This window comes from Cricetulus griseus, chromosome 3 (genome assembly GCF_003668045.3).
Source record: "Cricetulus griseus strain 17A/GY chromosome 3, alternate assembly CriGri-PICRH-1.0, whole genome shotgun sequence".
NCBI classification, from domain to species: Eukaryota; Metazoa; Chordata; class Mammalia; order Rodentia; family Cricetidae; genus Cricetulus; species Cricetulus griseus.
In genome coordinates, this window is record NC_048596.1 from 227,098,328 (window position 1) to 227,110,967 (window position 12,640).

At 41.2% G+C, this 12,640-nt stretch overlaps 1 protein-coding gene across 1 annotated transcript in view; it reads left to right on the forward strand.

Annotated features, from left to right (window-relative positions):
- Positions 1-12,640, forward strand: part of Itih5 (inter-alpha-trypsin inhibitor heavy chain 5) — a 98,874-nt gene that overhangs the window by 24,156 nt on the left and 62,078 nt on the right. The window contains exons 3-5 of the mRNA XM_027405135.2: positions 4,034-4,197; positions 5,872-5,973; positions 11,823-12,073. Coding sequence (XP_027260936.1) covers positions 4,034-4,197; positions 5,872-5,973; positions 11,823-12,073 — 517 coding nt within the window. The remainder of the gene's footprint in view (positions 1-4,033; positions 4,198-5,871; positions 5,974-11,822; positions 12,074-12,640) is intronic.

The following is a 12,640-nucleotide window of genomic DNA, read 5'->3' on the forward strand; positions in this document are numbered from 1 at the left end:
TCCCAGCAATAACGGAGATCAAAGTCAATGTTTCATCTCAATTCATGATTCACTTTAGGATTTTTTGCTCTGAAAGATGATGAGACACAGATTTTAACTTTCATAAACCTGGCAGGCTGTCATGTTGTCGAGACCACCATCCTTGCCATCTCTCTGTGGCCTAATTCTCATTTCTATGAAATGCAATAAAGATTTTTAATAGTATCAGTTAACAGAAGCATTTTGTTAAAGTACATCTGGAATTTCTTTTGGATACAAATCACATCTGGGGAGAGAGACCAAATTGTCATAAAACAGTGTTGGGCAATGCAATTGTTTCTGAACTGGGGTGTGATTTCTTGAACCCCCAAAGCTGCATAGCCCTTACTTTTAGCTTACTGTTGGGCTTCATGGTTTTCAGAATGTGGTGTGATCTTAGTGGCTTTTTTGAGCCATCTCAATTCACAGATAAAGAAAGACACTGTGCCAGATGGTGCTGGTGCACACCTTTAGTCACGGCACTCCAGAGGCAGAGGCAAGTGGATCTCTGTGAGTTTGAGGCTGGCCTGGTCTACAAAACAAGTTCCAGGACAGGCTCTAAAGATATAGAGAAACCCTGTCTTGAAAAACAACAAAAAATAAAATAAAAATAAAAAGACACTGCAAGTTACTTTAAAACTTCTCGAATGTGAGCATTCATTCTTTGGACAGCTTGTTCAGCCAGACTAATCCAAGCTCCTGGATCTGTGGGGTAGAGTGAGGAGACTTTGCCTTTCTGATAAGTTTTCAATGACACTGATAGTGAGAGGACCCTACTTTGGGAGCCATCTTTCTCCCACCCCATCACTTTTTTGAGACCCTGTGTGGCCCTGACTGTACTGGAACTCACTCTGTAGACCAGAGATTAATGGTGTGCGCCATTTTTTCCTCCTAGTATGGGGAACATTCTAACTTTTCATTGGCAAAGCTGACTTTGAACAAATTGAAATACATATCATATAAATATTAATTTCCCTTAAATAATAAATATAATGAAATTCCAATAGGATTTTGCAAAAGTCTACTGAATTTGATGAACTGTTTTGTGCTGTAATTATGATAATTCAAATTTTATTTGTTTTCAAGTAAGTATAATCACATTGTTTAGTTAACAAAGAGCACAGAGTAACCAAGCCCTTGTTTGATCCCTCTAACCACTCAGTTAACTATCTTCCACATAGGTCATCTGTGGTTTCTACACACTTTCAGGGGCATTAGAATCATACTTTTCATACAAGCGATAATCCAATACACACATGCTCCTGTGTATTGCTTTGTACTACGTAATGTTGTGATGAATAAACACAGACCCCTCTGTCTCTCTATCCCCACTCCTTCTCCCTCCCCATCTTTGCTGACTTCAGCTTTCACATGTAGTCTTCCTAACTCCATCTCCAAGGATCTTAGGTTGTAAGAAGGCACCCATAGAACCACTACCTAAAAATAACTCGTCCTTAGACCCAACCTCAGAATTTCATTTCTTCTTTAAGTAAAACTTATTTCAAATATGCCTCATTCTCCCATCCTCCTGCACTTACTTGATAATTACTTAACAGAACTTCACACCAAACTCATGCCACACAGTAGGTCCTTCTAGCTCCTCATTTAGTTCTCAACTCCCCCTCCCCCAAGCTAAAATCGGGAAGTCTTTTTTTTTTCTGTCCTAAACTGACAAAAAGATGAGTATCATTGATGCCCTTGGGTGGAACACACCAAGTATTCTCTTTCTGCTCATATATTTGGCTCAGGTTCTTGTTGTGTGTCCTCCTGTGGATGTTTTAGCATATTCCCTTTGCACTCACAATGCGTGATACATGTCCACCCCTCAAATATAGTTTTTTTTTTCTTATTCGGATAGTTTTGAGTATAGAAGCCCAAGAAATAGCTCCTTAGAAAAAGGTTTGTACTCACATTCTCTATCACAGGACGAGTCTGCTTGACATTAACATGTCACAACCTTATGCGTATTTGGGAAATGGCTGTAGGTTTGTAAAGAAACCAAGCAGATGAGGATTGAATGTTCAGGTAATGGTTAACAGAAGAAAGTTCCATCCCTGTGCCTGGAAGATGATCACTATGTGTATCATCACTGTGTGTGATTTGCTGCCTCAGTCTATGGAGTGAGAAGGAGATGCTTCCTACATCTGTTTCAAGACCAAATGGAGTGACTGTCTTGTCTGTCTGCTTGAATATTCATAATAAAATACTACAATTTGGTAAGAACGATTAGCCAAGATGGTGAAGATGGAGGGTTTATGTTCGTGTAAGAAGAGGTACTAGAGAGGTCTCTTTCTTTCCTTCCTTTCTCTCTCTCTCTCTCTCTCTCTCTCTCTCTCTCTCTCTCTCTGTCTGTCTCTGTCTCTCTTTCTCTGTCTCTCTGTCTCTCTGTCTCTCTCTCTCTCTCTCACACACACACACACTGAAAATGTGGAACATACATACACACATATATACATACATACAAATATACATCACGAACTTGCTTATTTGCAAGCTGGGATGGGAACACTGAACAAAAACTGAGCCTTGACAGACCCTTGGTCTTGGACTTTTTGTTGTCAAGGCCACCCAAATCCAGCTGAATACCATCACATTGGGGGTTAAGACTTTAACAGCGCTGGGCATGGTGGTGCACGCCTTCAATCCCAGCACTCGGGAGGCAGAGCAGGCGGATCTCTGTGAGTTAGAGGCCAGCCTGGTCTCCAGAGTGAGGGCCAGGATAGGCTCCAAAGCTACACAGAGAAACTCTTGTCTCGAACCTCTCCCCTCCCCCCAAAAAAGACTTCAACAGCTGGATTGGAGTGGGAGGGACATACATTCAACCCATGATCCTGTCAGTTGCTCAGCCAGTTCCTGGAATGAGGGAATCAAGGTTAGTCATGCATTTCCTCATAAAGGTTTTCTTCTTTTGGAGCTTCTTTTACCAGCTGCCACCAGACATAGCTGGAAACACCAAAACAAAACAAAACAAAACAAAACAAAACAAAAAAAAAACAAAAAACAAAACAAGGAACAGTCTTAAATTTGCACACCAGCTATGTCCCTTACAAGAAGATGGCTCAGCAGATAAAGGGGCTTGCCTCCAAGCCTGCTGACATGAGTTCAAACCCAGGGACCCACATGGTGAAAGGAAGAGAACCAACTTTTATAAAAAGTTGTCCTCTGACCTCCACATGTGTGATAGCATGCTTGCCAACACATATATAAACATGAAATAAATAAATATACTTATTGAAAGACACTTTGTGGTAAATGTGATTATCACAAATGTAGGTTTTCTTTTTTTCTGGGTTCTAAATAGCTAGTCTCTCAAGTTGGGTACTAATTTATATAACGACTAATTTACAATCATGGAGCTGTGATCCAGGTGGGGAAGCCCCTGACTACCGTTTTCTTTGAGTGAATATGGAAATCAACTTGAAAATCTGAGCACTACAGTTGGCACATACTGAAGTTGTGATAAACTAAGTGTCCCTGTATTATGATCTAAAAGTTTGTAGCAGAAATTATGGATTTTGCATACTTCTAAAATTTCAACAATTTACTACGTAAGCAATATGACCTTTTTTTGTTAAACTGGAAATTACTGTGTTCTCTTATTTAAAAAAAGTGTTTGGTTGTTTTTATGTTTGTTTTTATCGACAGGGTTTCTCTGTGTAGTCCTGAATATCCTGGAACTCACTCTGTAGACTGGGCTGGCCTATCTCAGAGATCCATCCTCCTCTGCCTCCTGAGAACTGGGATTAAAGGGTGTGCCAACATCACCTGGCTAAAAATTAGTTTTGAAAAGTTGCTTCTACATCATGAATTGATTATCCAGTAAAAGTTGGTTTTACAAATGAAGTGAGTTAAAAGAAAGAATTAAGGACAAGACATAGAGAGGGCAGAGGACTCATATTCCAAAGTTGGAGATTATTTCCTATGTGGGAAGAGACTCACACTTATCCTCAAGTGTTTGAATCGTTTAATCGTTTCCATGCATCACTGAGAAGAGCATGCATTTTAACTTCCACAGAAAGCCAAGCCCTTGATGACGGAGTTCTCAGTGAAGTCTACCATCATTTCTCGCTATGCCTTCACCACAGTTTCCTGCAGAGTGCTCAACAGAGCTTCCGAGGATCAGGATGTTGAGTTCCAGATGCAGATTCCAGCAGCAGCTTTCATCACCAACTTCACCATGTAAGCGATGTGATGGTTAGAGACAGACAGTTGTCCAAGGATGGTCAAGGAGAACCTGATAGAGTATGGGGTCCATAGCCCATCAAACCTCGAGAATTCTTATCCTGTAGGTAGTCTAAAAATCAGAGGGAGGGTTGCCTGCCTACTTTCCTTCCACTCTCTTCCCCTTTCTTCTCTCCCTTCCTCTCCCTCCCTAATTCCCTAGTTTCCTGTTTCCCTTCCTTCCTTAACTTCTATTCTAACATCTTTAACTTCCTTCCTTTCCCCTTCCCGCCCCCATATCCCTATCCTCCTCTATTTTCTTCTTTCATTCCATTCTTTTCTTCCTCATCTTTTATTTTCCTCCTTACCCTGTTTCTTTCCTCCTCTCCATCTTTCATGTCCACTCTAGAACAGGCCCTCTTTAAGGGTATTGGTATAAGGAAGGAGAACATTGCTCTGTTCTAGAAATTTCAGTCAAGGAGAAATACTAATTACATTCATGAATTAGTAAATGAGATTTTTTTTAGAAACAATCTTATTTTACATACCAATCCCCCATTCCCTTGCCCTCCCATCCTCTCATGCCCCTCACTGACCCCCCACCCCACCTCACCCACGCTCCAAGGATAGTGAGGCCTTCCATGGGTGAATCATCAAAGTCTGTCATATCATTGGGGAGGGGACCTAGGCCCTCTTTCGTGTATCTGGGCTGCAGTAGGGAACAGGCTCCCAAAGTCCATTTGTAAACTAGGGATAAACGCTGGCTCCATTCTTAGAAGTCCCATAGACTGCCCAGGCCTCCTAGCTGGCACCTACATTCAGAGGGCTTGGTTCCGTCCAATGCTGGTTCCCCAGCTTTACGACTAGGGTCTCTGTGCTGTCACTAGGTCAGGTCAGCTGTTTCTGTGGGTTTCTCCAGCATGGTCTCAGCTCCTTTGCTCATCCCTCCTCCCTCTCTACAACTGGATTCCAGGAGTATGACTCAGTGTTTAGCTGTAGGTACCTGCTTCTGCTTCCATCAGCTACGGGATGAAGGCTCTAGGATGGGAACCAAGGTAGTCATCAATAAATGAGATCATTTTAGACAGCAGTAAACTCTACAGTATAAAGATTGAGAGGAGCTTTTGTTTGTGTTTTCTGAGACAAAGTCTTACTATGTATCCCAGACTAGCTTTGAACTCATCATCCCTCACGCCTTAGCCTCCTGAGGGCTGGTATTATAATCATCACCACCATTCTTGTCAAAAATGGCTCCATTGGGAAATGAGTTCATGGAAATGGCTTAGAGGGAGCTATGATTAAATTGAGACCTGAACAGTAAGATGGTATGAAACCTTTGAGATATAGGATCAAATATATTTCCTCTTATTTGGATCCTAGAGACAGAGTTATTTCTGTGGTAGATATTTTGTGTTTAGTTTTTATGTGGGAAAGGTGTGAGCTGCTGGGTTCCTGTGGGAGTTTGAGATCTTGGGGTTTTCTCCTACAGAATGGAGGTACCCTGGGTTGGGGCGCTGCCCTTTGGTCTTGATGAAAATTGCTCTTGAGTGGAATACATGATGCAAGGCTGAAATGCATTCTATCTGCATACCCAGGAGGCACATACAAATATTTTCTGGGGTTGTTATGGCTTTGAGAACCATGCTAGAGTTTGTCTTAGAGCTGGTAACACAACTGTGCCTTGTGTTTTAGGCTTATTGGAGACAAAGTGTATCAGAGTGAAATTACAGAGAAAGAAAAGAAAAGCCGTGACAGAATAAAAGAAAAAAGAAACAAAACCACGGACGATAATGAGTAAGTACCAGTTAATTAAGCAACTAGAATCCAATTTAAAAAAGCATTCCATCCTTTACCTTCTTGTCTATTTGTTATCTTCCTCCAAATGGTTTTAACTTTAATCAAAATAATTAATATATATGATTATAAATGCAGAGGCAATTATTTGTAGTAGTCAGGAAGGTTTACTGAGCCTATGCCTCACTCTGGCTTTCTAGAATATATATATTTCTAAAAATTGTGTACAGTTGTCTTTACAGTTACCTCCCTAACTCTATGATTTTTATTGATTTCTTGATAAAAACAAAGCATTATCTACAGGCTCTGCTATGAAGGAAATTTATAATACCATTTTTCTATTTTTTATGTTTGTATATTTAATTAGAACATAATTTCTTCTTCTAAATAAATTGATAATATGGTTTCCTGTTAATGGATTCTATGTTGCATACTTATCTGCAAGCTCATTAATAATGTTCAGCTTTTTTAAATTTATTTTTACATTTCAATCCCAGTTCCCCCTCCTTCCTTCCCTCCCACTCTCTCCACTCCCCCCTCCCATCTGCTTCACGGAGAGAGTAAGGCCTCCCATAGGAAGTCTACTAAGTCTGTCCCATCATCTAGTTGAGGCAGGACCAAGGCACCTGCTCCACCCCCACATCCCTGTGTCTAGGCTGGGCATGGTATCTCTTCATACAGAACGGGCTCTGCTATGTCAGTTTGTACATTAGTGTTAGGTCTTGGACCCACTGCCAGTGGCCTCATATATTATCCCAGTCATACCATTGTCACCTATATTAAGGAGTCTAGTTTGGTCTTATGCAGATGATCTGAGTGAGTGATCTCTCACTAGCTCGGGTCAGCTGATTCTGTGGGTTTCCCCATCATGGTCTTGACTCCTTTGTCCATATTTTTGCTCCTCCCTCATTTTGATTGTACTCCAGGAGCTTGGCCCATTGGTTAGTTGTGGATTTCTATATCTGCTTCCATCTGCTTCTGAAAGAGGGTTCAAGCTTCTATGGGGCTATGGATTGTAGGCTTGGGTATCTTTTGCTTTTTTTTCTGGTATCTACTTATGAGTGAGTACATACTATATTTGTCTTTCTGGTTTTGGGTTACCTCAATTAGGATGTTTTTTTCTAGTTCTGCCCATTTGTTTATGAATTTTAGGATGTCATTGTTTCTTACCACTGAGTAGTACTCCATTGTGTAAATGTACCACAATTTCTCTATCCATTCTTCAGTTGAGGGGCATCTAGGCTGTTTCCAGTTTCTGGCTATTACAAATAATGCTGCTATGAACATGGTTGAACATATGTCCTTGTTATATGAATGTGCTTCTTTTGGGTATATGCCTAGAAGTGGAATTGCTGGATCTTGTGGTAGACTCATTCCCATTTTCTTGAGGAGTCGCCATACTGATTTCCACAGTGGCTGTACAAGTTGGCACTCCCACTAGCAGTGGAGGAGTGTTCCTCTTTCTACGAATCCTCTCCAGCATAAACTGTCATTGGTATTTTTGATTTTACCCATTCTGACAGGAGTAAGATGGTATCTCAGAGTTGTTTTGATTTGCATTTCCCTGATGACTAAGGATGTTGAACACTTTCTTATGAGTCTTTCAGCCATTTTAGATTCCTCTATTGAGACTTGTCTATTTAGTTCTGTACCCCATTTTTTAATTGGATTGTTTGGTGTTTTCGAGAATAGCTTCATGAGTTTTTTGTATATATATAATACCATTTTTAAAGCCAACATTTTATAATGTTATTTTCTTTCTCCATCAGTAGACTATGCTAGGCTATCTCCACCATCTTAAATGGTAATGTTCTTTTTCACCCTTCACTCTGTCTCTTCTCAACTGTTGTACCCATTGTTTGTTATATAATATATAATTTACTTTTGGTTTGTCAGAATTATTAACATATACATGCTGGTCTAAAATGATAATTGCATTCTTTTAAACCAATAAATTACCTATGCTCTTAAGTGTGTGCATGCATACATTTATGGGTGACTGGTGTATGCATGCGTGTGTGTGTGTGTGTGTGTGTGTGTGTGTGTGTGTGTGTGTGTGTGTGTGTGTATGCACTCACCTGTAAGTGAAGGCTGGAGGATGTCTTTAGATATTGTCCGCTACCACTGGCCACCTTGGTTTTTTGAGAAGGTATTTCTCAGTGAAGATTGCTGTTTTGGCTAGCCCAGCTGGCAAGTGAATACAGGTAAACATGGCCTTAGCCAGCTTTTTCTAGGGATGCTAGGCATCTGAATTCAGGTCCTTGCGTTTGTTCATCAAGTACTTTATCCACTGAGCCGTCTTTCTAGTCCCAGCATTTCCTTTGTAATGATGACTGATACTGACAGGTGCTGTCTAGTACACAAATATTTTATTTCCCCCCTCTGCTTGTCCAATTGGAAAGTTTCTTTTCCCTTTACAGAAAAGTCATTTTAGTATCTAGACAAAAGGTTGTGCATTTCTATTTTTTTTTTTTTTTTGGTTTTTCAAAAGAGTCAGGGTTTCTTTTTTTTCTCCATTTTTATTTAAATTAGAAACAAGATTATTTTGCATATCAACCCCCATTCCCTCTCCCTCCTCTCCTCCCCTGTCCCCCACTAACACCCTACCTATCCCATACCATTTCTGCTCCCCAGGGAGAGTGAGGCCTTCTATGGGGGCTTCAGAGTCTATCCTATCCTTTGGGATAGGGCCTAGGCCCTCCCCTGTGTGTCTAGGCTGAGAGAGTATCTCTCTATGTGGAATGGGCTCCCAAAGTGCATTCCTATGCTAGGGATAAGTACTGATCTACTAAAAGAGGCCCCATAGATTTCCAAGGTCTCCTCACTGACATGCACGTTCATGGGGTCTGGACCAGTTCCATGCTGGTTTCCCAGTGATCAGTCTGGGGTCCAAGAGCTCCCACTTGTTCAGGTTGGCTATTTCTTTGGGTTTCACTAGCATGGTCTTGACCCCTTTGCTCATCATTCCTCCTTCTCTGCAACTGGATTCCAGTTTAGTTCAGTGTTCGGTTGTGCGTATCTGCTTCTACTTCCATCAGCTGCTGGATGGAGGCTCTAGGATGTTATATAAGTCAGTCATCAATCTTGTTATCAGGGGAGGGCATTTAAGGTAGCCTCTCTACTGTTGCTTAGATGGTTAGTTGGTGTCATCCTTGTAGATCTCTGGACATTTCCCTAGTGCCAGATTTCTCTTTAAACCTACATTGGCTCCCTCTCTGATGGTATCTCTTATTTTCCTCTCCTCTATTGAGTAAGGGTTTCTCCATGTAGTTTTGGAGCCTATCCTGGCACTTGCTCTGTAGATTAAGCTGGTCTTGAACTCACAGAGATCTGCCTGCCTCTACCTCCCAAATGCTTCGTTAAAGGTGCACGCCACCACACCTGGCAGGTTGTGCATTTGTAAACCTGGTTTTGTTCATTGATAAAGGGACATTGTTTGGGAGAAAACTAATTCTCAAATGCCATCAGTGAGAATGGAAGAGCTCATTCTGCATGGAAGACCTGAGCCTTGGGTTCACTCTTATTCTGAAAAGCAAACCAAGCCCAGAGAGCCAGATAAGGGATATTCAGATATGGACAGATTGCTCCATGTTTGTCCTAACATTACAGTTCCCAAGGACACAGGACGGTGAGGCATTCTAGTCAAGGTGACATTGATGGCTTTACACACAACCCTGCTTGTTTTGAGCCTGTTCAAACAATTCCTCATTGAGACTTTACCTACCCTGTTCCCTCTGCCCTTCCAACAATCCTATGTTCCATCCCTTTGTTTGGTGAGATGCTGCACAGTGCCTCTGGATGCCCTCTCCCTTGGTGCAGCAAGTCATCAAAAGCTCACTTTGCTAAGCAACAGCTGTGACCCGGGTTGTCTTTATCAGAATTGTTCAGGATGATGGCATGGTTTAATTTAGTTGGACTGTAAGTCCTGGAGTTTCTAATTGCTTTTCTTTTTTCTTAGGAAATAGAATTTAATTTTGTCACTGTTAACATCTACTAAGACACATAGTTTATTTGAAATGATAAAAATGAATAGCTGTAACTGGGTTTCTGGATGCAATGACAGCCAACCATCCCACACCCTGGATGTCTGGCCAATATCAATTACAAGACACATGATTATGAGGGCAAATTCTAGTTTCTTAAGCTGTGAAAACATGGCTGGGCCCCGTCCATGCAATATACAGCTTTTGCCTTGTAGATCTGCTGTAAAACATCTATTCTGGAATATCCCTTTGTTCTGAAATGGTTTTATTATTTCTTTGATTCCATGTCTTCCCCTCTTTTATGGTTTTTACCTTTGTTAAAAGCATATTCTGAAGTCACTTTCTTAGCACGTGTGCATGATGGACAAACCTTCTGAGGCCTGGCTCAATACGTTGGATGTGAATGGAATTTAAGATGAAAATAACTTCCCTTCTGAACTTTGAGTTATTCTTCCAGTGTCTTGTGTAATCAAATCTAGTTTTACTAATGATGAATTGAATGTGAGCTAATAGCATTCCTTCCCCAAGTTTCCTCCATCACATGTTCTGAAGTTTTACTTTAATGGATTTTGTTGTCATTTCTTTTCCATTTGATCTGCCTAGTATGGGGTGAAACTTTTCTGTGTCTCTTATTTGTGTCTCTTTCTAGCTCTTGGGGGGAGTACAGTGAGCCACTCATATGTGGACTGGAATGGTCTCCTCTATCTGGTCTCTTCTCTCATTCCTTTTTTCATGTATCCTCCCAGATTCAGAACTTGTAGTTTTGCTGAGATTTCTCTAGACAGTTTGAGTCTCTTCCTTCCTGCAGCTTCTTCCAGAATGTTCTGAGCTATAGAATTCTTGTTTAGATGGATTCTTCCCCCAACAAACAAGTTTTCTTGGCATGTTCTTGAGTATCTTAACCACTGTTGGTGTCCTTCCACCTTACAGCAGACAACCTGATCCCCAAGTCCTGAAAGTTTTTGAAATGGTTAGTAGTTTTATAACTTTCACAGACATTTATTTTATTTACTGATAAACAAATCACCAAAGTGTAAAAATGTAATGTATTGTCAATTTTAGAGTTATGTAAGGGGTCTGCATTTTCTTGGCCACACCTGTAAGGGCCAAGCTCACTCTTCTAGCAGCTCATCTCTGAACTGTACTCATTATATCATCTATCTCCTTGGGTCTATCTCAGAGAGAGTTAAGGGAGATACCCAGATATTTACTTCTCTCCATTCAGTATTCTTTGGCTGTGGGTAGGAGGCAAACAAACAAATCTGACAGAATCAACTGAAGAGAGGAAGGATTTATTTTGCTCATGTTTTCCGGGGCTCTTATCCATCATGGAGGGGAAGGCCCATGGTGAGAGCCTCTGTCTATGGAGTTGGAGTTTGTGGGGGCGGGCTCCCATATGGCAGCATCAGGGGCAGAGAAAGCTAACAAGGAACTGGGTTGAGCTATTATCCCTCAGGGATCTTTCATTGATAACCTACTTTGTCTAGCTAAGCTCAAAGGTTCCACAACTCCCCCCCAAAATTGCCATTGATTGGTGAACAAGTGCCCAACCCAGGAGGGGCGCTTCAGATCAAACCATGAATGTGGCCTTCCTCTATCTAGGTTAGGTCTATACTTCTTCCAAAATTAAAATTGATTTTTATTTATTTATTTTTTTATGATACTTGGATTGAATTTAGGGCTTCCTGCTCACTGGGCAAGCAATCTACCCTTGAAGAACACCCATAGCTCTCATTTCTCTTTTCTTAGAGCTCTCATGGGGCTCGGCCCAAGAGTCTCTTTGGCAAGTATGGCAGGCATCCTGAGGAGGGAACCAGGCTTTCCCTCCCCGGAACTTATTCGTGGTCCATTTTTCCTTTCTAACAGGGAGAAGGAGACTGACACATTCAGAGCTTCCTTAGTGATTCCCAGCAAGGACAAGGCCGCTTTCCTCCTCAGTTATGAAGAGCTTCTGCAGAGGAGGCTGGGGAAATACGAGCACTCCATCAGCGTGCGCCCCCAGCAGCTGGTGGGGAGGCTGACTGTGGAGATGAACATTCTGGAGAGGTCGGGCATCTCAGCCTTGGAGGTGCTCCCTCTTCACAACAGCAGGAAGAAGGGCAGTGGGATCGCAGAAGGTGAGTCATGCCTGACAGTGCTCGGGTATTATAGGATACTCAAAGCTGGGACTGGGATTTCACCAACTCTGTGAAAAAAAAAAAAATGGCACCTCTTCCACAAAGGTTTAGCATGAATCGCATGAATATGGGAACTGGAAGAAAGCCACAAAACAAAGACAAGGCTTTGAGTAATTTTTTTTTAAAGACCCAGCTTCTGTCAGGAGATGAATAAAGATTTAAGGGTTTTTTGTTGTTGTTGTTTTTTGTTTTTTTTTGTTTTGGTATTTTAACCCCACTCTGAGGAACTAATTGTAGGTAAAGTTTCTAAAATATTGAGAATATTGTATCCAGGAAGCTGATAGTATTTCTCACACAAAAGATCCTATCAGTGTACATCTTTAATGATATAGGAACAATTAGTAATGAGCAATGTTCAAAAGTAATTCAGCATCTGATGGGGCTAAAGACAAAAAGCACATCAGCACACGTGGTAACCCTAAATGTGTGGAACACAGCAGAAGATTTAAAGTTATATAAAACAATGATTCCATATTAAGAGCATAAGGTATGGGTATGTTTTTTTTT